Source organism: Prionailurus bengalensis, chromosome B2 (genome assembly GCF_016509475.1).
Source record: "Prionailurus bengalensis isolate Pbe53 chromosome B2, Fcat_Pben_1.1_paternal_pri, whole genome shotgun sequence".
NCBI lineage: Eukaryota > Metazoa > Chordata > Mammalia > Carnivora > Felidae > Prionailurus > Prionailurus bengalensis.
Window position 1 is genome coordinate 142,398,643 of NC_057349.1, and position 22,640 is coordinate 142,421,282.

Genomic DNA, 22,640 nt, shown 5'->3' on the forward strand with positions numbered 1-22,640 from the left:
GAGAGACAGAGCATGAACGGGGGAGGGGCAGAGAGAGAGGGAGACACAGAATCGGAAGCAGGCTCCAGTCTCCGAGCCATCAGCCCAGAGCCCGACGCGGGGCTCGAACTCACAGACCGTGAGATCGTGACCTGGCTGAAGTCGGACGCTTAACCGACTGCGCCACCCAGGCGCCCCGAAGAGTCTTTTTTAATTTGGGTTAGTTTACTTTTCCTGGTGACGGGGGCTGTGACACATGTGCTTGTCACCTGTGGTCCAGCAGGGCAAGCGGTCAGTTTTAGTCCCTCAGCCTGGCCTTGTGGGCGCGTCCCCACCTCTGAAGTGTGGATTCGACCACATCGCCTCGGGGAGCAGATCCCTGATGTTTTGTTTTCTTTGGTCAGGGCTGTTGGCAGAGGTGATGCACGCCACGCACGAAGTCCTCCTCGTTGCTGGTCAGCACAATGAGAACGCGATGATAGTCAGGCTTAAGGATTCTGTTCGAAGGCTTTGTAAAGCTCTGAGGGTTGAAATATATATATTTGTGTCCGAATTACTCTCCTGCTTTACCAGCGTGTGTGCTGAGATGAGAGCCACGAGCTGCCTGGTTTGCCTCTCCTGATTCTGCCCGCAGCGCCCGTATGCGGAGTCTGGCCATGCCTGTGGCCTGCAGGAGGGACATTCGTGTCTTCCTGTGAGCCTGGGTTTTCACGGGGTTTACTTGTCCCAGAGCAGGGAGCAGGCCCATTTCAAGGAGGCCTCTGTAGCACATGACACAGTGCTTGGCCCTTAACAGTGGGCTTGTTGGGCGCCTGGGTGGCTCAGTCGGTTAAGCGTCTGACTTCGGCTCAGGTCATGATCTCACGGTCCATGAGTTCGAACCCCATGTCAGGCTCTGTGCTGACAGCTCAGAGCCTGGAGCCTGCTTCACATTCTGTGTCTCCCTCTCTCTCTGCCCCTCCCCTGCTTGTGTTCTGTCTCTCTCCCCCTTAAAAATAAATAAGCATTAAAAAATTTTTTAATAAATAAATAAATTAACTTAAAAAAAAATCCAGTGGGCTTGTCGTCACCTCTGGGCAGAGGATGTTGTTCACGTCAGCCAGGAACAGATGCAGGGAGTGGAGAGAATACCTTGTCCCTCTCACGCATCATCCGTGTGGGAGCAGGAGGCCTGTGGCCTCCAGGGAATGGGCTGTGGCCATCTGTGGGCCCCTAAGATGTCAGCATGCTAGTCCTTAGTTCCTGTGCCTGGTACCTTGCATGGCAAAAGGGACTTTGCCGACTTGAGTAAGTTAAGGAGCTTGTCCTGGGTTACCTGGGTAACTCACAGGGGCCCTTAAAAGAGGGAGGAGGGTAGCAGGAGAGGGAGAGAGAACAAGAAGGAACAGTGGGAGCAGAGCCCCGAGTGATGTAGTCACTGGCTTTGAAGAAGGTGGGCAGCAGCCCAGGAAGGCACACGGCCTCTAGATGCTGGAAAATGCCAGGAAACGGGTTTTCCCCAGAGCTTCTTGGGGAATGCAGTCCTGCCGACACTGATTTTAACCCAGTAAAACCCATTTCAGAGACTTCTGACCTGCACAGGTGTCAACTCATGAATGTGTGTTATTTTGAGCCACTGGGTCTGGTCATTTGTCACCGCAGCAGCAGCAGGAGAGTAGTGAATCACCCGCCTCCCGGCCGCCCCTTTTCTGAACCCAGCGGATGGAAGAGGTGGGACTGTGGCCCCCAGTCCTTCTCATAATTAGCTTTAGGTTACTCTCCCCTCCCCCCACCAAAAGCCTAATCAATCAGAAAAGTCCATGTGAATGTTGGGGGGAAATGTAATTGATTACACTGGTTCTTAACCTTTTCAGAGTCACTAAGTCCTTTGAGATTCTGACAAAAACTGTGCCTCCAGCCCCATAAAAATATATACCCAGGGAGCACCTGGGTGGCTCAGTTGGTCGAGCGTCTAACTCTTGGTTTCTGCTCAGGTCATGATCTCACAGTTCGTGAGTTTGAGCCCTGCCTTGGGCTCCTCACTGACAGTGTGGAGCTGCACTGTCCAATATTTGTGTCCAAATATTTTGCACACAGTTGTAGAGGTTACACAGATCCCCCCAGCACTATCTTGCAAAGCTGCAGCATCTGCCGGGCTTTCCTCTGTCACCCCAGATTAAGAGTCTGTCTATCACAGTAATTCAGAGGCTGAGTGACTGCTCTCCTAGTAAATCTCCCTAATGGTGTTTTCCAGGCCCTTATTTGAGGATTCATCGAGGTTTTTTCCCCATTCTCTGCATGTGGAAACATTTTTCAGAGAAGGGGTCCAAGGGTCTGCCACTGTAAATGCCAATGGGTCTGTGGAGCCCTTGTAGGTCACAGGCTCCCTGCTCCCAATGGTCCTTCTGTCTTTCAGTCGGTCTGCTGTCTTGTCTTGCTTTCACCCTGGGCCGTGTCTTGTCCTGAGCACCGGTGGCCACTGCTGAAGACCGGGGGCTCTGCTCATGCGGCTCTCCTTGGGATCCCCTGGGCCCAGGCCTGGGGTGCCTAGGGCACGTGGGTTTTCTGCTCAGCCTCCCCTATGTTAGCAGGTCCCTGCAGGGAGGAGGGTGCTCACAGGACGAGAGCCTCCAGTGGCCAATATTTAGGAAGGAAGGTCCCCCCCCATCAGGTAACAATGACTCACTCCTGTTTCAGAGCCTGTGGGCAGGGCTGGGCCTGAGGCACCTGCTCCTGGCTTGCACCCCAGCACCTCTGGCCAGCCGGGGACTCTCCTCACCCTCCCCAGGCCCCAGGGAGCTGTGGGCGCTTCCAGAGACCAAGCTTTTTGTGGGAAGGTCTAAATCTCTGCATCTTGGTGATTCGCTGATCATAAAACCTCCACACACGTTACTTGAGGCCGAGCTATTGTCTCTGCGTTTTCTTTTTCGAGTGGGTGGGGAGCCAGATTGGAGAAGGCTGCAGTGAAGGAACTTCAACAGGAGACCCAGGCTGATGCTGTCTGTGATGTGTTTCTCCCCTAGCTCCGGAAGAGAAGGAGGTCATTAAAGGCCAGTATGGAAAGATCACCGACGCTTACGGCTGCCTGGGGGAGCTCAGGTTAAAATCTGGTAAGTCCCCGATCAGACAGAACAGCAGCTGCCGGAACGTCTGATGCTACACTTCTAGGGAGCCGGGCAGAGCTTCTCTCGTGCTCGTTTGGAAAGACTGCCGGATTTAGGCATTTCATTTTAGCTGTTAGGATCTTTTAAAACGTTTCTTTATTTCGCTGCGCCTGTTCCTCCACGCTGGGGAGGAGGTCAAGGTGGATGCAGCCTGGCGCTCACCTGTCTGTGCCGCTGGAGGAGAAGAATTGTGTGCAAAGGAAGCTCACCTTCATTGTTTGCCCTCCAGGACCCGAGTTTTTCCAAAGTCAGGTCTGTGGGGTCTGCCCAGGGGACTGTTTGTCATTTACAAGGGATCTGTACTCGGGAAGGGGTGGATGCGGGAGGTCAGAAGCCCCCTGGACTCACAGGGTATCTTGAAGAAGAGCCAGGACTGGGCGTGTTGACCAGGCAGAGGAGCCCAGAGCACCTGCCATGGGACGCCGAGGGTGGGGCGTGAGGGAGAGGAAAGGAAAGTACATGTGAAAAATGGGCCATGTCGTCTGATTTGGAAAAGGCAGAGAACTCACAGGGACAAGTGGGCATCTCAGTGTGGTCCCTTGGGGCTGAGCTGTCAGCCGGACAGCCTTTCCGTGGGGCCCCTGCATTGTCACCTCTGTGCTCCTGGACTTCATGGGAGCCCTGGTGCTCCTCTGGGTCTGCGGCCACCATTTCCTTTCTCCTCTCTCGGCCCCCTGACTTATGTTGGTCCCACCCAGCGTCTCCAGGGACATGTGGGGCCAAGACGAGAGCACAGGTGACATCCCCGATTCTCAGCGCTGCTTCTCAAAATGAGAATTGGCTGTGAGATGACCACATTCGGGCACATGGCTCTCCCTGAGCCGAGCATGTCACGGCTCCATGCCTCCCCCAGCAGCTGTGCTCAGAGGCTGAGGAGTTTCTAAGCCGACAGAAGAGCACTGGTGTTTGCCGTTACTTTTCTGGGTCTTTCTTTCATGGGATGGTTTCTCCCGAACTATGATGATTGCACTGATCATTTTTCAGATAGTGTATAGGAAAAGCATTCAGCACGTCCACGACAAATGCGTTTATTAAATGTCTGTTTTGTGCCAAGGGCTAGAGATACATGAACTTATTTAATCCTAAAAATAAGCCAATTTGATGTTGCATCTTTTCTGCTGTTTATAGTAATGGAAGCAGGCTCAGAGGGTTAACGTAATTGCTTAAGGTAAAGAGTGTAGTTAGGGTTCAAACGCAGATCTAACTGCCTCCAGACACTTGCTTTTTCCATGAAATGGGGCTGCCTGCCAGGATTTGTCCCCGCAGTGATTTTTCCAAGGTTACAAAAAATGCCTGTGGTCCTAGCCTCGGTGATGATGATGATGTGGGAATGACGGCTAACCTTCCCTTCTTATCCTGTGGTAGACACCGTTTTAAGTGTTTTCATGTATTAACCTGGTTCTCCCAACAGCCTGTGAGGCAGGTGCCATTAATGTCCTGCTTTACAGACAGAGAAAGAGAAGCCGAGAAAACTTAAGTGCTGTATTTTGTCTGTTCTGTGACAGATTTTTTTTTTTTTACATTGTAGCATCTTGGCTCTTAGGATGTGTTATAGTTGTTGGCATCTTGCAGTTATAATTGGCAGTGTTTTTCTCCTAAATAAATTAATGATCCACTTTGCACCTGACCGAGCCCCGGATTTAGCACAGTGCTGTCGCTCGCCTAAGGTTGGGCAGTCCTCAGGTGGTGACCTGGGTTTTAAACTTGTGCCTTCTGGTACCTGGGGCTGTTTTCAGCCACTGGGCTGTTCTGTCTTGAAGCTGGGCAGAAACTGGTCAGCCCCCAGAGAAGTATTTGTCAAAGGGGCCAGGGTGTCTGCAGGGTGTCCAGCCCAAGGGTCACAGCAGGATGTCGCAGAACCATCCCAGGGCAGGACTCGGAGAGAGGTGGCCAGCTCCTAGAGCTGCAAGACCCTCCTCCCTTCTCACAGCCACCCCCTGCCCTTCCCCTGAGGGGTGAGTGTGCACAGGCCCTGGGGGCCAGGCGAGAACAGGACCAAGCCCCTGGCACGGACACCTGTCAAGTCCCCAGCGCCCATTTCTTCTGTCCTCTGAATACTCCCAGCCCCACCTGCCAGAGTCACCCTCCGGGGGGCGGGGCATTGGTGGTCGTGCTGCTAAAGCTGTCTGAGGTGGTGAGGATGCCAGAATTATTTGGCCTGTTTTCGACACGTTCCTGAAAGGGCCCTAGGATATCTGAAGGATGGAAGGATGGGGCCTTATAATCGAGTTTTTCAAATCTCCTTCAGTTCCATGAAGGAGTGCTTGGCTTTAACTTGGTTTTCTTTTCCTGCTGGAAGGCCCCAGCCCAGAACTATAATGTCTTCCTCTCACCTCTTGAGGGTGTCAGGCAGTGCAGAGTGAAATCCCAATTTTTGGTTGCCACAAAGACAGCCAGCCCCAGTTGGGGACGGGCCTCCCTTTTGACTGTTTTAGGCTGAGGGTCTCTGGACAAAGAAAGACTCTTCCCCTCAGGCTTGTGACTTGGGGCAAGTTGTTCAATTTCAGTCTGCCTAAGTGAAAATAGCTTTTTTATGTTAGAAATGAAGAAACATGCACAAAAATTACATAAAAGCTTTATCCCAGGTTCCTAGGTTTTCATGGAGAGCTTAAGTCTCTCCTTCCCTGAAATGCCAGCAGGAAGGGGGTGGAGCCTCCACAGTCAGCCAGAGAGTTGGCTTTCCTGATGCATCTGTAATACAAAGCATAGAAAGTGAGGGTATAGCAGTCAGAAGAATTTATCCCAATGATTACAGGGATTTAACTCCCTTTTAACCTCAGCTCTCACAGCCTCCCTGGTTCATAGCCTCAAGGGTTGAGTACGTTGAGGTCTGTAATGAATTGTGTCCTCTGGAGTTATGTAGTACCCAGCCTACAAGCCAGCCCTTCTAGACTCTCTTTCCAGCTTCACAACAGACTCACCTTCTGGATTTATTAATCTCCCTAGGGCTGTTTTCCCACCTGCAAAATCAGGAAAACTGCCTCATCTCTATATTACGTAATTCAAAAGAGATTTATAGGGGAGAATGAACATAGTCTGTACTGAGTGGGAGGCCTGCCCGGCAGACGGGTCCCTCTGGGAGAACTAGGTGTGGGGTAAAGGTCAGGTCACTGACTCCCAGTGGGTGGTTAGTCTGCACACAGGCTAGTGTAGGGCTGATTTCTATGGGAAGTCACTGCAACATGAAAAGTTGCAGGAGCAGGAGATTTAAAAGTGTTTAGGTTTGTTTTTTTTTTTTTAAATTTTTTTAATGTTTATTTATTTTCGAGAGAGAGCGCAAGCAGAGGAGGGGCAGAGAGAGAGGGAGACACAGAATCCAAAGCAGGCTCCAGGTTCTGTGCTGTCAGCTCAGAGCCCGGTGCCGGGCTTGAACCCACAGACTATGAGATCATGACCTGAGCCGAAGCTGGAGGCTTAACGGACTGAGCCACCCAGGCACCCCTGGTAGTCTTTAGTCTTGACATTCAGGGCCTGCAGTATTCTCCAGAAAGTCTTGAAATGGTATGATGGCCTTCATCAGAGTTAGAATGACCTATTACCTATCTGCAGTGGGGTGCTGGTAAATATTTGACATCCAGCTCTCTGGGGGGAAAGCCCCGATGTGTAGTGTTTGCCAATCTCCACGGAATAGCTAACCCGCCCCTGGCTGATTTCAGGCTGCAGTGCGGAGCTGGGGAAAGATCTGCATGGCTGGCTCCCGTGAGCTGGTGGAAGCTTCCAGCACACCGACATCTGCACCACTTTCGTGTTCTAGAAAGGGAAGGTGAAAGAGATCCTTGAAACTGTGCCATGTGGATACAGGGTATTTAGAATTCTGAGCTTGTCGGCATGGGGGGGAGGCCTTGGGGACCCTCTGGCCAAAGCGCCCCACTCCACGGGTGGGAAGCCCAGAGCTCCTACTTTGTCTGCAGCTTTAAGTGGGAGAGTGTCCTGCACGAGCAGGATGGGTAAGGTGGTCTGTAGGAACCCCGGGCTTGAGACTGGCACGAACCTGGCTAGGGAGTGAGCTCTGAGGCTGAGCAAACAGAGAAATGCCAGCACAGGGGAAGCCAGAGGCCCAGTGGCAAGAACACACCCAGCATTGTCCCTGCACAAATGGCATTGTGTCTGCGCGTGACTCATGGTGACTCCAGCGCCAGCCCTGCCCAGCCAGATGACAATGGCCACAGCTCGATAAGACACGGACCCCGTTACTTCAGGGGCCAGGGGGTTTGGGGCAGCGGTGCCTTGGCATTGGGTCTTGAAGGCAGCCCTCTGGAGGGAAAAATTTCTAAAATCGACACTGAGGTCTCCACGGTTTCTTGTGTGTGTGGTAAAATATACAGAAGATGAAGTTTCCCATTTGGACTAATCTCAAATGTACAGTCCAGTGGCATGAAGGACGTTCACAATGTTGTGCAGCCATCACCACCATTTGTCTCTGGAACTTTCTTCGTCTTCCCACACGGAAACCCTGCCTCCTCTTAAACAATATATATTGGGGTCATTGCCTTCCATTTCTCCAGCCTGTTTTCTCAGGCTGTAGGAGTTGTCTGGACTGTGAGCCTCCTGCCCTCTGGAGGGGTGTGTGTGTCCCTGTGTGATCCCTTCTGCCTCTGGTGTGTCTGTTGGCCTGTGACCTCCCCCGACTGTGGCCAGCAACCCCTGACCCAGGTGTTCTCTCCCTTTGGCCAGAGCCCCGGAACCAGAGTTCCTTGAGCTGGAAGGGACATAGAGGCCACCTGGTGCATCTGAGGGCCAGAGAGGGTAGGAGACCGGCCAGAGGCCCCACAGGCCAGTGGAGGCTTGCAGACTCGAGAGCCTCATCTTCTTAAATTTTTTTTTTTCAACGTTTATTTTATTTTGGGGACAGAGAGAGACAGAGCATGAACGGGGGAGGGGCAGAGAGAGAGGGAGACACAGAATTGGAAACAGGCTCCAGGCTCTGAGCCATCAGTCCAGAGCCTGACGCGGGGCTCGAACTCACGGACCGCGAGATCGTGACCTGGCTGAAGTCGGACGCTTAACCGACTGCGCCACCCAGGCGCCCCGAGAGCCTCATCTTCTGACGCCAAAACAAGTTTGAGTTTTGTCTTTCCCCTGCTGTAAGATTCTTTTTTTTTTTTTTTAATTTATTTATTTATTTTTTAATTTATTTTTGGGACAGAGAGAGACAGAGCATGAACGGGGGAGGGGCAGAGAGAGAGGGAGACACAGAATCGGAAACAGGCTCCAGGCTCTGAGCCATCAGCCCAGAGCCCGACGCAGGGCTCGAACTCGCAGCGAGATCGTGACCTGGCTGAAGTCGGACGCTTAACCGACTGCGCCACCCAGGCGCCCCTGCCTGCTGTAAGATTCTTACTGGTTTCAAGCCCCTGAACTCAGCCTCCACTAAGGACTTTTGAGACCCTCCCCCACTCAGGCCTGCCCTACTTCCTCCCTGGGAGAACACCGATCCTGCCTTACTACAACAAAGCCTAGATCTTGTGCTCAAAGTGAGCACCCACGGGGACATCTCACACCTGGGGCAGGTGAGCGCCCTCCCTGCCCCCCGCCAGCCCCACTTTTATCCCCTAGAGACAACACCACACTGACAGGCTGGGGGCACACACCCAAGGGTGCCGGACAAGATGGAGCCAGCACTGAAGAAACAGGAAGCCACGTGCCAGGCTGAGTAGGGCCAGGTGCCCCTCCTGGAGAGGCTGTGGTCTAGTGCGGCTCCTCTGGGGTCACAGAGACTGTCCGACGGGCTTGGTCAGTGCTGAGGAAAACGGTTTCTAGGTCCTCACCTCCTTGGTTTGCCTAAGAACGTCCCTGCGATGAGGGACTGGGTTCTCAGTCTCTCTGCCCCACCCACAGCCACCCTTCTTCTATCTTACCTTCTTCTCCCTCTAGAATCTCACACAGTGTGTTGCTCTGGGAAGTAAATACCTGCGGATGGCTAACAGGGAGGGGTCACAATATTGTCAGCACTGTGGAGGAAGTAAGTCACCTCCGTGACCGGGGAACAGTTTGTTTACAAGTCAGGTGACCGCCGGTTGTTTGTTTCCTACAAAATTGAAGGAGAACCTAATTGGGGTATCGGCTGACAGCGTTGATAGTAATTTTCTAGATAGATTTTGTGATTTTTTTTTTTTGGCAGATGACTCAGAAGGACTTTGAAGAATAATTGGGCAACATTTCATCGATCTATTAATGTGAACAAAGTTTCTTAGTGTTCACATATAAAAATGAAAAACAGAACTAGCATTGGTAGAGAATCTAGTTTCATTCCGTTAATAAATAATATTTACCCATGGGTGTATGGACCAGAGGTCCCATCCACCTTCCCAATAAATCTTTATTTTTTATGTTAAATCAGTATTTAGCAGAGCGTTTTGTTTACATTTTTTGACTGATCTTGTACTAAAACATCATCGTAATGATAACTCAGGCCGAAGTGTTTTAAACACTTTCAGCATTAGGATCAAATTACTGCACAGTGTGATCAATATGAGACACAGAAGCACAAAATATGTGATATTAGGATGAAATTCTGAGGGGGGTGGGAGTGGAATGGGAATTCAGAGGAAAATCCCATCTGTTGAAGAAGAACTTGTTCATGCATTGCTTTAAATAATATACAAGGATGATTGTCAAACCAGAGTCTAGGTCCCACTTGATAATGGTAAAGAGGCCTACAGAAGGTTTATTCTTTCATGTCAATATTTAGCACGTGCCAGAAAAATACATTATTCACAATCATTTAAACTACTGATGAACACTTTCAGTGTCAATTTGGAAATGAGAAAGGGTACCTTAGCGACGCTTAGTGAGACAGTAAGCCATCGTGATCGGAAGCTGCCAGACCTTTGGGCTGGGTGAACCCATGTTGGACCCATCTTGGATCCAACACAGACTAGCCGTGCACTTGGGCAGATGGATGATTCAGCTCCCTCTGGGGGGATAGTCCCTCATGTGTGAAATGATGGCATTGTTGGGCAGGTTGGCAATCCTTCTGCAAGGATATAGGTAAGAACAGTGTCTCTCCAACCAGACTTGACCTGAGTAACTTGCCCAGGTGGTATAGCCCGAAAGTGGATTCAAATGCCAGCTCCCCCACTGTGTGACCTTGGGCAGGCTTCTTAACCTCTTTGTGTCTCCATCTCCGTCCCTGTACAACGGGACTAAAAATGGTACCTCCCCCAGGGGGCTGTTGAGAGGGAGCTCATAGAACAGAGTTCATAAGCAGCCACCCTGAGAATCAGCTGTCATTAAAGTGCTTGGTTCCAATCTGCTCCCAGGGTGGTGTCTTTATTCACCTGTGCCTTCTCCCAAGCCCCTCAATCCCAGGACTCAGGAGCTCAGAGTCTCATTTATTTTAAGAGCCTTTTCATGCCTGCTGCAGCCGCCCATCCCAAGCCTCCTCCGGGCCACTGCCCTGCGCAGGAAATGCCTACTGTCTTCAAAGCAACCTGGGACTCTTGCCAGGGACTTGATCCGCCCACGCAGAGGCTGCTGAGGAAGTAGTGCTAGAAATCCACTCCACAACTTGGGTGGAAGGACGTAAAGTTTTCCATGCCTCTCCTTGAACCCACTCCCTACAAAGTCCAGTCTTGGGCTCATCGCCTAGACCGCAGGGGCTGCCCTCCGGCCACTCCTCTGACTGTCCTTGAATTCTCCTTTCTCTGCACTGAGCACATCGGAAGAGGCAGATGGGATGCCTGGGCCTGGTTGTAACACAGGCTGCGGGAATATTTGCATTTGTGAGTCTATACTTTGAGGACATCGACCCCACATAAACCTTACCTGTCTTCCAGAAATGACACTTGTCCTGCTTAAGAAACTCAGCCTCCTGATGCCTGTCACTGTCCGTAGCATAACTGCCTAATTCTTAAGTTGCTTTAAAGGAGTTTCCTGATAATCTGCCTGGGGAGGTGGGATATGAGCCAATAGTGTCTCCCTGTTCGTCCTCCCTCCCAGTAGGCGTGGTGACCTAGTTACTGAATGAAGACGTCTTTTATTTTATTTAAATTTTTTTAATGTTTATTTATTTTTGAGAGAAAGAGAGACAGAGCATAAGTGGGTGAGGGGTAGAGAGGTTGGGAGACACAGAATCCAAAGCAGGCTCCAGACTCTGAGCTGCTGGCACAGAGCCGGACAAGGGGCTCAAACTCGTGAACTGCAAAATTGTGACTTGAGCCGAAGTCAGACGCTTAACTGGCTGAGCCACCCCAGTGCCCCTATTTTGTTTTATTTTTTGATGTTTGTTTATTTTTGAAAGAGAGTGCTAGGAGGGTGGGGTGGAGAGAGAGGGAGGTGGAGGGTCCAAAGCAGGCTCTGTGCTGAGAGCAGAGCCCAGTGTGGGGTCAAACTCAGGAGCCATGAGATCATGACCCGAGCTGATGTCGAATGCCCAACGGACTGTGACACCCAGGTGCCCTGAATAAAGACATTTAAAAAAAAACAACAACAACCCAGGGGCGCCTGGGTGGCTCAGTCCGTTAAGCATCTGACTTTAGTTCAGGTCATGATCTCACAGTTCATGAGTTCGAGCCCCGCGTCGGGCTCTGTGCTGACAGCTCGGAGCCTGGAGCCTGCTTCGGATTCTGTGTCTTCCCCTCTCTCTACCTCTCCCCTACTTGTGCTCTATCTCTCTCTTAAAAATAAATACACATTAAACAAAAATAGAAAAACAAAAAAACACCCAGATGTGTCCTGGCCCCAAGTAGCCCCCTTCTTCCTATCAAGTGTGAGGAGGGGGTGGGGGGAAATAGATGGTGAGCAGTGGGTCCTAAGGGGCTTTTATCAGAGTGTCCAGAGATCTAAACCGCTGGCCACCATGGCTGCAGATAATGACCACTGACCATGTGGAGGAGATCTTACTGGAAACAGGTCCTTTAAACATCAGTGGGGTTGGGAAGAATATCTTTTGGACCAGAACCACACCAGCCCCTGAAGGCCAGTTGGTCACCTGAGTTATCTCTGGGGCCCTCTCCTGAAATAAAGCAGGGGCGCCCTCCCTGATGTCCCCAGAGTAGAGCATTGCCACGCACCCCTGGCCCACACAGCAGGTGTCTGTCCGAACCTTTGTGTGCCCGCTATGCACTGGGGGTACAGAATAGAAAGCAGCCGCAGATGGTTTGGTGGGGTCCCCGGAGGAGGGTGTCTCATTCTCCTGGCAGCCAGGTTGGCAGTGGCCTGGGTAACACTTCACGGGGATTGGGAAAGGCTTGAGCTGCTTTCGGCTTATTTAGGAAGTATTCATCAAAGACTTACCATGTGCAGTGCCCAGATATCATAATGAAACAGAGTCCTGTCCCTAAGAAACCCCCAATCTCCTGGGGACACAGATGGGATGGAGGTTGTTAGTTTTGCATACATGAGGGCTAACAGGGATACATGTAGAAGGGGCATGTAACAATGTCTCTGGGGAGCAGGGAAGGCTCCAGAAGGGTGGAGAGGAATTCTAGGAAAGAGGGGCTGAGCTAGGGTGGTCCTGGTGAACACTGGGAAGGCTCATGGCTGTTCTGGAGGGCGGAGGCGGGCAAGGTGGGTGGGGAAGGCCGTGATGGGCAGGCGGTGGTGGGGTATCCCAGGCAGAGGCAGCGGCCTGAGCAAAGGCCCGTGTGTATGAGGGCATATGGTGCATTTGAGGAGCCGCAGAGGACAGCCCCAGGGAGCTGCTGGACCCTAGGTGTCCGTATGTGGGGAGGGATGGGGGTCGTCGGCCTGTGAGGAGCTTCCATTTCAGTCCTGGGGGAGGTGGGGGCGGTGGGGGGGTTGAAGCAGAGAGGCAGGTCCTCCATCAGGAAGCTTTGAGAGGTGACTCTAGTGACTGAGCTTGCAGGACTGACCACACTTGAAGACCCTGAGCCAGGTGGCACCTGAGGATTTGGGGAGGGGGCAGATTTGCGAGGCTTTGGGTGGCAGCTATGGGGAGAGACTGTGGGGCTGGGAAGGCCCCTGGCCAGTAACCCTCAGGCTGGCGGGCAGCAGAATGGCCTGGGCGCTTGTTAAAGCTCAGGTGGCTGTCCCCTCGCCGGGCTGTCTGGAGGGCCTGAGAATTCGCATTTCCAGCAGGCTTCCAGGTGGTGGTGCTGCTGCTGCTGGTCGGGGGCCAGCCTCCGGGGAGCAGGCACCGGGCTTCAGGCACCGGGCTTCAGGCACCGGGCTTCAGGCACCGGGCTTCAGGCTTCAGGCTTCAGGCTCCAGGCTCCAGGCTCGGGTGACGGAGATTCCTGATGTGGTCATGCGGTTCCAGCGGAAACGTGGGCCGTGAGCTGCTCCTCCGCCTGCTGACTGTGGTCCTGAGCCCTGTTGTCTGTTTCCCTTCCAGGTGGTGCTTCCCTGAGCTTCCTGGTTTTGGTGACAGGCTGCACGTCCGTGGGCAGAATTCCAGAGGCTGAAATCTACAAAATCACCGCCACCGACTTTTACCCTCTCCAGGAGGAGGCCAAGGAGGAGGACCGCCTCACAGCCTTGAGGAAAATCCTCAACTCGGGGTTCTTCTACTTCTCCTGGCCCAATGATGGGTCTAGCTTTGACCTCACCGTCCGGGCACAGAAGCAGGACCATGACAGCTACGAGTGGGGGAGCTCCTTCTTTTGGTGAGGGCCCTGGGTCGTCTTCTGCCCCCCCTTCCCCCCCTGGGTCACATGGATGGTGGGCTCTGATCGAAACCTGTGTCCTTGTTCTCTGCTTTACATCGTCCCCAGGATCCTGGGGTACCTCTGCGAGCCCAGTCTCAGTGCAGTGAGAAGAATGCTAACACCCTCATCCCTCCCCCCTCCCCCCCAGGGTCAGGGAAGGTGTTCAAAGTGGTCTAGTGTAGATTTAGGAAAGAAACTCTCTGTAAGTCAAGACCATAAGAGCCCACATCCATCCTGTGCTTCCTAAGTGCCAGGCTATGGTCAGTGCTCCTGCGGTCCTCTCGGTGATCCTGGTTACCCTCTGGCACACACACATTTACCACCGATGCTTATAAGGTGCTCACATTCCAGGCTGTTTAAGTTCTCTGCTGGTGGGCAGTAACTCAGAATCCTCATAGTAACTTGTGAGGTGGGGGTCTGTTATTCCCATTTTACAGATAGGGAGACTGAGGCTTGAACAAGCCAGGCATTCTGGCTCCAGATCCCATACTGTTAATCACCAAGCCAGACCAGTTCCAACAATGGGGAAACTGAGTCCGCCTGCCAAGGTGATGTGCATTCATGTGATAAGACATGTCCCGAAGCCCAGACAAAGGTGCCTGGATTTCTGCATGTTCAGGGTCATCTGGGTGCTCTTTCACGGACCTAGCTAGGTGTGGATGACTATATAAGTATGTAAATTATCTATGGCCCTTTCTGGGCCTTGGGGATCCTGACCTTGGCAGGTCTGGGGGAGGGGGGCACAGTGATTTACATAGACTGGTGCCAGGCCTAGGTTGTCAATGATGCTGTACCCCTCAGATGGACCAGGAGATGTGTGGGAAGTGAGTCAGAAGCCAGCGTGATGAAAATCCTGCTGTAGAAATCGCTCCAATGTACCTTATACACTGGGCTGTTCTTAGAATCCCAGTCCTGGCCTTTTGGAGCTCGGCCGGTTTTCCAGCCCTAAGACAGGGTCAGTGAGGCTTATTCACATCCTTTTTTTTGTGTCTGCCTCTCTCCTTTGCCCAAACACAGAAAGTTGTAAGGATCACTGGATAAACATTTTTCCCTTGGTGCTTCAGACCCTCACCCAGGCCCGACTTGTCTCTGGAGGAGGGGGCTTCACCATCTCCTTCCGTGGGCCCCAGCATTCTCTACCCTCAGATCCTCTTGGGCCTTCTGGTTTTGTTGAGTTTGCGGGGGCAGTAAGGTGCTCAAACGCTAAAACATCTGTGAATCTCCTAATCTTCTTGTTAAAAGGCAGATTCTGATTCAGCGGGTCTGAGCTGGGGCCCAAGACTCAGCGTCTCTAGCAAGGTGATGATGTGGCTCCTGTGCTGCGGTTCGAGGACCAGTCTCTGAGTGACAGGTCCAGGAGATGGTGTTTCTGTGAATCACTAATTCCATTTAGCAGGCACCAGCTGGTGCACGTGCCCCTGAGGTCAGCTGAGCTCAGGGTTACAAGGGCTGTGGATTACGAGGAGTATTTGTACTAAGGCCGCGGAGCCACTCTCAACGAAGACTTCCAGGCAAGGAGCGGAGCGAGGTGTCGCAGGCTGTAATGTGCTTGGGGGATGCCGGGGGAACGGGGTGGCCCCGGCACCTTTGTGACTGCCCTCGTCAGGCCTCCTTCCGCCAGCTCTGTGGCTGGAGACTGGAGACTTGAGGCCCACAGAAAGCAGTGAGAGTGGAGATCCACGAAGCGGAGGCCGAAGGGCTTGGGAAGGGAGGACGCCCCACGTGGACGCCAGACTCCATCTTGAGCTGAGAGGGGGCGGCAGCTGTGGAGGGCGCCGGGCTGCGCCACCCTCCAGGGCGTGGTGTTTGGGCGGCGCCCACGGAACTGACCACAACTGAGTCAGCCTTGACTGAGTGGTCACGGGCTTGACTGCCTAAACCCACCATTTGGGGTGCTGTGTTCCAGGTCTGGACCCACATCTAGAGTCAGATGGGGTCAACCCTGAATGTGGCTGGTGAACGAGGGAGCGCGTTGGGCAGCGTGAAGTGGTTTTTCCTGGCTGGTAATTGACCCCACTGATAACTGCCTCCCAGAACAATGGAAGCCTGGGAGGAAACTCAAAGCACTTTTCCTTCACAGATCTGGGTCTCTCCCTCCGAGGAAAGGAGCTGTCCTCCTACACAGCGCCAGGCCAGCGTGACTACAAACAGGGATTCAGAGTTGACTGTTTGGCAAAAGCCTCCTTTGCCTGACCTCTGGTGACTGACGGCTGCCATAGCTGTGGGGCCGGAAGGCTGGAATGTTCTGGAGGCTTTGCCTTGATACCATATGCAGATTTCATTTGCTACTAAAGCGGGTTCATCGTCTGAATTTTAGATAGTGATTCAGAGGAAAATGTGTTTTGTAAAGGAGGTCTCGGTGATCGTCATCTTTCAGGCAGACCAGCACTGTGGCTGCGAGAGCTCAGAAGGGGACCCGCGTGGCCACTCCCTGATGGGGGGTGGGGGGGGTCGTGTCTCAGCGCCCAGGTTCAAGTGTTTGTGCTCACAGTGGGGGAGCCTGGCCTGAGACCTGGGGAGTCCCTGCTGCTGGGAGGAGCCACCGGAGACCAGGAGGAGCACAGCACGCTTTGGAAGAAATGAGAGAAGGCTGCTCTCTTTGAGGAAGGCTCTAGGGCAGGAACAGTGCTGCCTTTTTTTTAAACAGATAGGGCATTGTGATCTAGATTTGCTTACTACCCCATGGGAGAGAGTCTTCTGTGAAGGCTCCTGCCTCCCTGGGAGGGTCTGAGAGGCATCTGAAGGTGCTGCTCTGTGCCCTGAGCACCTGGAATGGAGCTCAGCCGGCGGGGTCAGGGGTCCTGGCACCCCTCTGGGGCCTCATTTCTCAGAGAGGCCGCTTGGGCGGAGTAAGGTCGAGTGGGTGTGGGGAAGCTGAGAGAGAGCAGAAGGCTGTGGCCAGCAGGGGTGTGGCTGTACGTGTGGGGACTTCACTGGGAGAGGAGATAGGCCTGGGCCTGGCAGAGCAGTGAAGAGGGCAGGCTCCCAGCTGCTCGCTGCTGCTTGCTGGTTCTGTGACCTTGGGCAAGTCCTTCACTTCTCCGTGCCTCAGTTTCTTTATCTGTAAGATGGGCTGAATGGTAATAGCTTTCACATAGGGCCTATGGAGGATGAAGTGAGCTAATCCATCCCAAAGCATTTAGAATGGTGCTCAATGCCCTTGGTAAATGTTGGCTTTTATCCCCCTCCTTATCATCATGGACACCAGGGGTCCCCAGAGGCCCAGAACAATCCACGGGTGTAGGGAGGAGGTGCTGGAACTTCCCTTGTTTTATTTTTGTCTCTTTTTTTTATTTTGGATTGCTTCCTAGTGCTCTCGTTGGGACAGGATAGACCTCATGTGTTACGTATGTAATTTAAGCCAGCATATGTGTATTTAATGATTATTTTTATCATTTATTATTTAAGGGCAAAACCTATGATTAATTTTTTTGACTGATGGGACTTCTGATTTAAAAGTGCGGAGGCCAGGGATCTAAAGGGAGGCTTCTCTGACAGTCCCTGGAAGGTGATGGTTGGCTCGCACTCCTGGCTCGGCTTCCGTTCGCGGATACCGACTTCCGCAGCGGCTCCAGGCGGTCCCCGCTGCTGCTGCTCCTGCTCCTGCTGTGTGGCTCCGCGGCCCGCTGCTTGCGGGGGTGGGGGTCTCGGAAGCATGTGAACCTCCGGACCACACGCCCTGAGCGCCAAGTTCATGGCGGGCACCTGCACCCCATCTGCGGGGGCCCCGGTCCCCGCCCCGCCCCACTTGCTTTGGGCGCAGTGTTTCCGGGAGCGTGTGTGCTGACCCGAGGCTCTGTGGGCTCCGCTTTGCAGGAACCAGCTGCTGCACGTGCCCCTGAGGCAGCACCAGGTGAGCTGCTGTGACTGGCTGCTGAAGGTCATCTGCGGGGTGGTGTCCATCCGTACCGTCTACGCCTCACACAAGCAGGCCAAGGCCTGCCTCATTTCCCGCATCAGCTGCGAGCGCGCCGGCGCTCGCTTCCACACCCGCGGCGTGAACGACGACGGCCACGTGTCCAACTTCGTGGAGACAGAGCAGGTCAGTGGCGCCCGGTGGAGCGGCGGGGACGCAGCCGCGCACGTGCGTTTCCATTTGGGGCAGAAGGGGGCCAGGCATGTTTGGAGGTCGTTTCTGGGGATCGTGGCTCCTTCCTCTGGAGAACAGAGTGAGTCACTGGGGCTCTGCCTGAGAGTGTGGCCTCCGGTTTGCCGGGGGCGGCTTTCTTGATCCATTTCTGCTCACCCGAGGTACTTGCAGCTAAAAGGAAGCGGGCGTTTTTGCCGTGGTCATAAAGGGTGGCAGGCTGTTTAAGAGGGCAGGTGGTGGATGATCCAACAGGATCTTAAGGCAAAAAGTAGATCAATACGGTGAGGATGAGGGAACAAACAGGTTTTCGTTCTAAATCGACCGGAGCACGTCTTAGCACCTGGGAGTTGTGAAATCTGAGCGCTAAGCGGCATTTGCTTTCAGCTTCCTTGAATATAACCATCTGTTTAGTCTCTCATTGATTTTTTTGCCCCTAAATTCTGTTCTCATTCCCAGAGATGCTGTCTCACACTGGTTTTTAACCCCCTCTCTGGGTGGCAGATCTGTAGGATAATGCCACTTGGTAGACTAACAGAATAAATTGTAAGTAAGGTCAGCCCCCACGAAAGGCACAGGTGCAGTGTGGCTGCGGGTGTCAAGCTGCAAACAGCCTGTGTTTATTTAGTGGTGATATGTCTCTGCAACCCCTCCTTCCTGCAGCTGGGAGAGGTGTTTCCTACCAGGACTTTAGCCCGGTCATTCACGGATTTGAGCACCTGTTTTCTTTCTTCCCTTCCTTTCCCCTTCCCCTTCCCCTTCATGAAATTTATTGTCAAATTGGTTTCCATACAACACCCAGTGCTCATCCCAACAGGGAGCACCTGCTTTCTGTGTGTCAGCAGCCGTTGGCTTGGGCTTCAGGGGAGGAGGTCCTCCTAGAGTCAGGTGCTGAGTGGGAGGACTTTGGAATGGGAGCTAATGATGAGCGCCAAGGGCAGTTTCTTGCCTATGACTTCTGTTCAGTCTGCCTGCTCTCCTGGATGCAGATGAGGCCATAAGTAACATCCGGTTAAAAATGTCAGAGAAAACATGGGCCCTAAACGAAGGCCAGTTTCTTTTTTCTCGCTCGTGTGTACAGGATGAAAACTACTTCCTTTTGTTCACATGCCCCACCTGCATTCCCGTTACCTGCATTTCCATCCCAGTTTTTATCCTTGGGTTATGAGCCTTTGAATCATGCAGTTCGTTCAACAAATCTTTATTGTTTATCTCCCGCTATGGGCTGGGTGCAGTGCCGGGAACTGGGGGCAGGCCACTGCCTCTCTCTAAGTAAATAAATAAACTTAAAAAAAAAAAGTCAAAATTTATGGCCAAAGAAAATCAGTCATTTAAAAAAAACAAACCGGGGTCTCCTCTGTTGTATCTTACTCATGAGAAAAGCAGCTGTCCTCCCTTTCACCGTCGTTCCTGAAAGATTAGGCATGTTAACACTGAAAATGTAAGTCAGTGGTAGGCGTTTCCTCAGGCTGCTGTAAGAAAGTGCCACAAACAGGGGGCTTAAGAAACCTAGAATTGATTGTCTCACGGTTCTGGAGGCCAAAGGTCCAAAATCCAGGGGCCGGCAAGACTGTGCTCCCTCTGAAAGTTCTAGAGGAGGATCCTTCCTGTCTCTTCCCTCTAGAGGAGGGCCCCGTGGTCGCAGCCCTCCGTCTCTGCCTCACCTCCACGTGCTGTCCTCTTCCGGAATGTCCCTTTGCCCTGTAACGAGGGGACCCACCCTATCTAGTGTGCCCCATCTTTACTAACCGCATCTGCAGTGACTGCCTTCAAATAAGGTCACATTCCAAGGTGCTGGGATTAGGACTCCAACATGTCTATTTGGGGGACACAATTCGACCCATAACAAAGACATAATTCAGTGTTAAAGAGTTGTGCTCTAAACGCAGCACATTTAGCTTTATGAAAAAAATCTCAGTAGTGTCTGCTTTTCTCACTTTTCTATAGACTGGTTGGGGCTGGGGCCTTTGCTCTGGTTATGTCACCCAGAGATGGCAGGCAGCCGGGAATGCGGCCCCCATCCGGGACCAACATGTAGCTACTTGGCCCCACGGTGATTCACTTTTACCAGACATGTAACAGGGCAAGGGGGTTGTGCTGGCTTCGCACCCAAAGCAGTTCTCTGTGGGGCTACTCCCGACAGACCACAGGCTCTCCGCTGTGGGAAGTAGGCGCCCAGGATGATTTGTGCCTTCAGAGAGCCCCAGACAGTGTGAACACCACGGTGGGGGTAGGGGCGGGGAGGACTCAGTGCCCAGAGGTGCTTCCAGATGTGTCCTCATTGGCAACACGGGAGCCAACCCTGAGCCCCTCAGCTGATGTTGATGGTGAGCCTGCCCAGGCAGGGACGCAGCAGGAACAGGACAGGTGCCTTCACCCTCCTGGGAGTGCCTCCCGCGGCTGGCGCTCAGCTGCAGGGTCCTGCCTGCAGGGAGAAGGGAAAGCCAACAGACAAGTGAGGTTGGGGAGACACACACGAAGCACCGGGTAGGGAAGCCACCGAGGGAGAAGAGGACACAGATGAAACTGAGGAGAGTAGTGAAAACGTATGCTTCCCCCAGGAAAGCATCCTGCTGAGGGACACCCTGACGATACCCTGGGGACCCAGCACAGCCCCCAGGGGGCATGGTCACCAGCCGCTCCCCGAAGCCAGCTCCAGGCAGCGTCTGCTGTAGGTGCATCGTCCCCTTTTCTGAAATGTTCTCAGAGGCAGGATGAGCGTGGCTGAAGGAAGGCAGGTGCTCCCGGGAAGCAAGAGACTCAAGAGACTCGTGTTGCTCCCATGGCACAAGAGAGCCCCTTGCTCTCTGTCCCTGCCATCAGGGAATGGTTTTGTTTGTGGCACTCTGTAGCAATAGAAGTACTTAGGGTTGATCTAAATTGTTTTTTTTATAACATAAAAATCTTTTCCTCAGTAAAATATGTACTTAACCAGTGTTCCTGCCAAGCACAGAGCTGCCTTCCTCCCCTCCCCTCCCTCCCGCTGGTGAAGGCACTTCTGAGCATCCTCCTGGGGAGGGAGCTCAGCCTGCGGCATCCACTTGGCTCAGCTTGGGGAGATGCACGTGACATGTGATGCACAGTAAGCATCCGGGAAGCCTGTAACCCCGCTGAAGTTGGCCCATGCGGGGCTGCGGGGATCTGACAGGGGCCTGGAGGAGTCACTCCTGGGAGCCCTGCATGCTCCGCTCCCCCACATTTGCCGGCCAGAGACCGTGAGGTCCGGGTCCGCATGGTGTCCCGGGGCAGAGTGTACCTCCCTGCAGTCTTGGTGGCTTTGCTGCTGGTGATGGCAGATTGTGCACTGATCGCATCCCACGGCCTTGGAATCAGAGTGACGCAGTAGGCAGAGTGGGGGCCATTCTTCCAAGTAGCATGGTGTCGCCTGCTTTGTGACCTGACGTTTGAAGAAATGGCGGGCCTTGAAATGTGGGTTCGTCACCAGAGAGTGGTAGGCAGCATCTTGGAGGAGATTGGTGGAGCCACAGCGGGAAGGAGCCCCAGCTGGGACTGCTTGCCCCCACCCCCACCCTCGGCAGCTGCCCATAGGTCACGTCTGGCTGAGGACCCTGCTACAGAAGTGAGACTCTTCAGACCCAAGCTTGTGGCCACCTGGGAGTGGAAGTCCTTCAGTGAATTCGTGAAGGTGGCTCACGAATTGCCATGCTGTGCTCCTTTGCAAATGGCGGGACAGAGCAGGCTGGTCCTGTGAGGCAGGGTCTCCCCTGAATTAAATGCTCAGGGAGCCAGAAGAGAGGGGTGCTTTCAGTGCACCCACTCTGCCTTCCTTTAACATTTTTCCTAAGAGGAAGGAACAAGCTTTCTTCTCCAAGGCAGGCTGTATGTGTGTGCATGTTGGGGGGGTGTGGGGGGGGGTTGTGTGTGTGTGTACATTTGTGTGTGGTATGTGAGTGCGTGTTTGTGGGGGGAGTATTTCATGTGTGTGCATTTGTGTGTGGTGTGAGTGCCTGTTCCTGGGGGTGTTTCGTGTGTGTGCATTTGTGTGTGTGGTGTGTGTGCATGCGTGTGTGCAGGTGTGGACCACATCTCAGTCTCCCTGGGAAGAAACCTGGAGTCCTTTCAACTCTGCCGTGAGTCATACCTGGTGGGATTGCTCTGCAGCTGTGACTCACCATGTGGAAAGACAAAACCAAAAAAGTCCCTTTGGTCTTCTAAAAGTGAAAAAGATGAAAAATATTTGGCTATTGAAGATAAGGCCACTGATTAATCCAGGGAGGGCAGGATGACTGTGTGTCCTCCCAAGAATGCAGCAGACTTGGAAAGAATTGGCTTGTAAATGCCTCACCTGGGGTACAAGTTCAGCAAATAGAAGACAAAAGTGTATCTGCTGGGTTGTGAGTCTTCGTGCATTATTCCTTTCTCTTCAGGGTCGCTGGCTTTCTGCTCCCACCACTCTGTGAAAGGGGCTTCTCAGAGTTGCCAAGACAAGACCAGGGGGGTCCCAGGCCTGGCCTCGCCACCACTTAGCCATGGTGGACTCCCTCCTTTCTGAAATGCCCTGTGGTCTCCCTCCCACCCCTTGTCTGACCCTACACTCCCTGTCCCCACAGCCTAAGCCCTGCTCCCCCAGTGCTCTGACCCTGCCCTGGTCAGTCGTCGGCAGGGGCCTTGTCCACACTCCTGGGCAGTGCTTCCCTGGCCTGAAGAGCCATGAGCCACTGCCCAGCACTGGGATCCCGTTCCCTTGATACTCATTTACTCCTCCCTGGGACCAGATGGCAGTAACTCCCTTGAGAGAGGGAAATCGAGGCCCAACGTGGTTAACATGCCCAGGGTCGCCCTGCAGGGCACATGGAAGCT

At 53.2% G+C, this 22,640-nt stretch overlaps 1 protein-coding gene across 5 annotated transcripts in view; it reads left to right on the plus strand.

Moving 5' to 3' along the window:
- Positions 1 to 22,640, plus strand: part of SYNJ2 (synaptojanin 2) — a 104,856-nt gene that overhangs the window by 22,895 nt on the left and 59,321 nt on the right. For all 5 annotated transcript variants that reach the window (XM_043593115.1, XM_043593114.1, XM_043593117.1 and 2 more), the window contains exons 2-4: positions 2,982 to 3,068; positions 13,420 to 13,690; positions 17,549 to 17,774. In XM_043593115.1, coding sequence (XP_043449050.1) covers positions 2,982 to 3,068; positions 13,420 to 13,690; positions 17,549 to 17,774 — 584 coding nt within the window. The remainder of the gene's footprint in view (positions 1 to 2,981; positions 3,069 to 13,419; positions 13,691 to 17,548; positions 17,775 to 22,640) is intronic.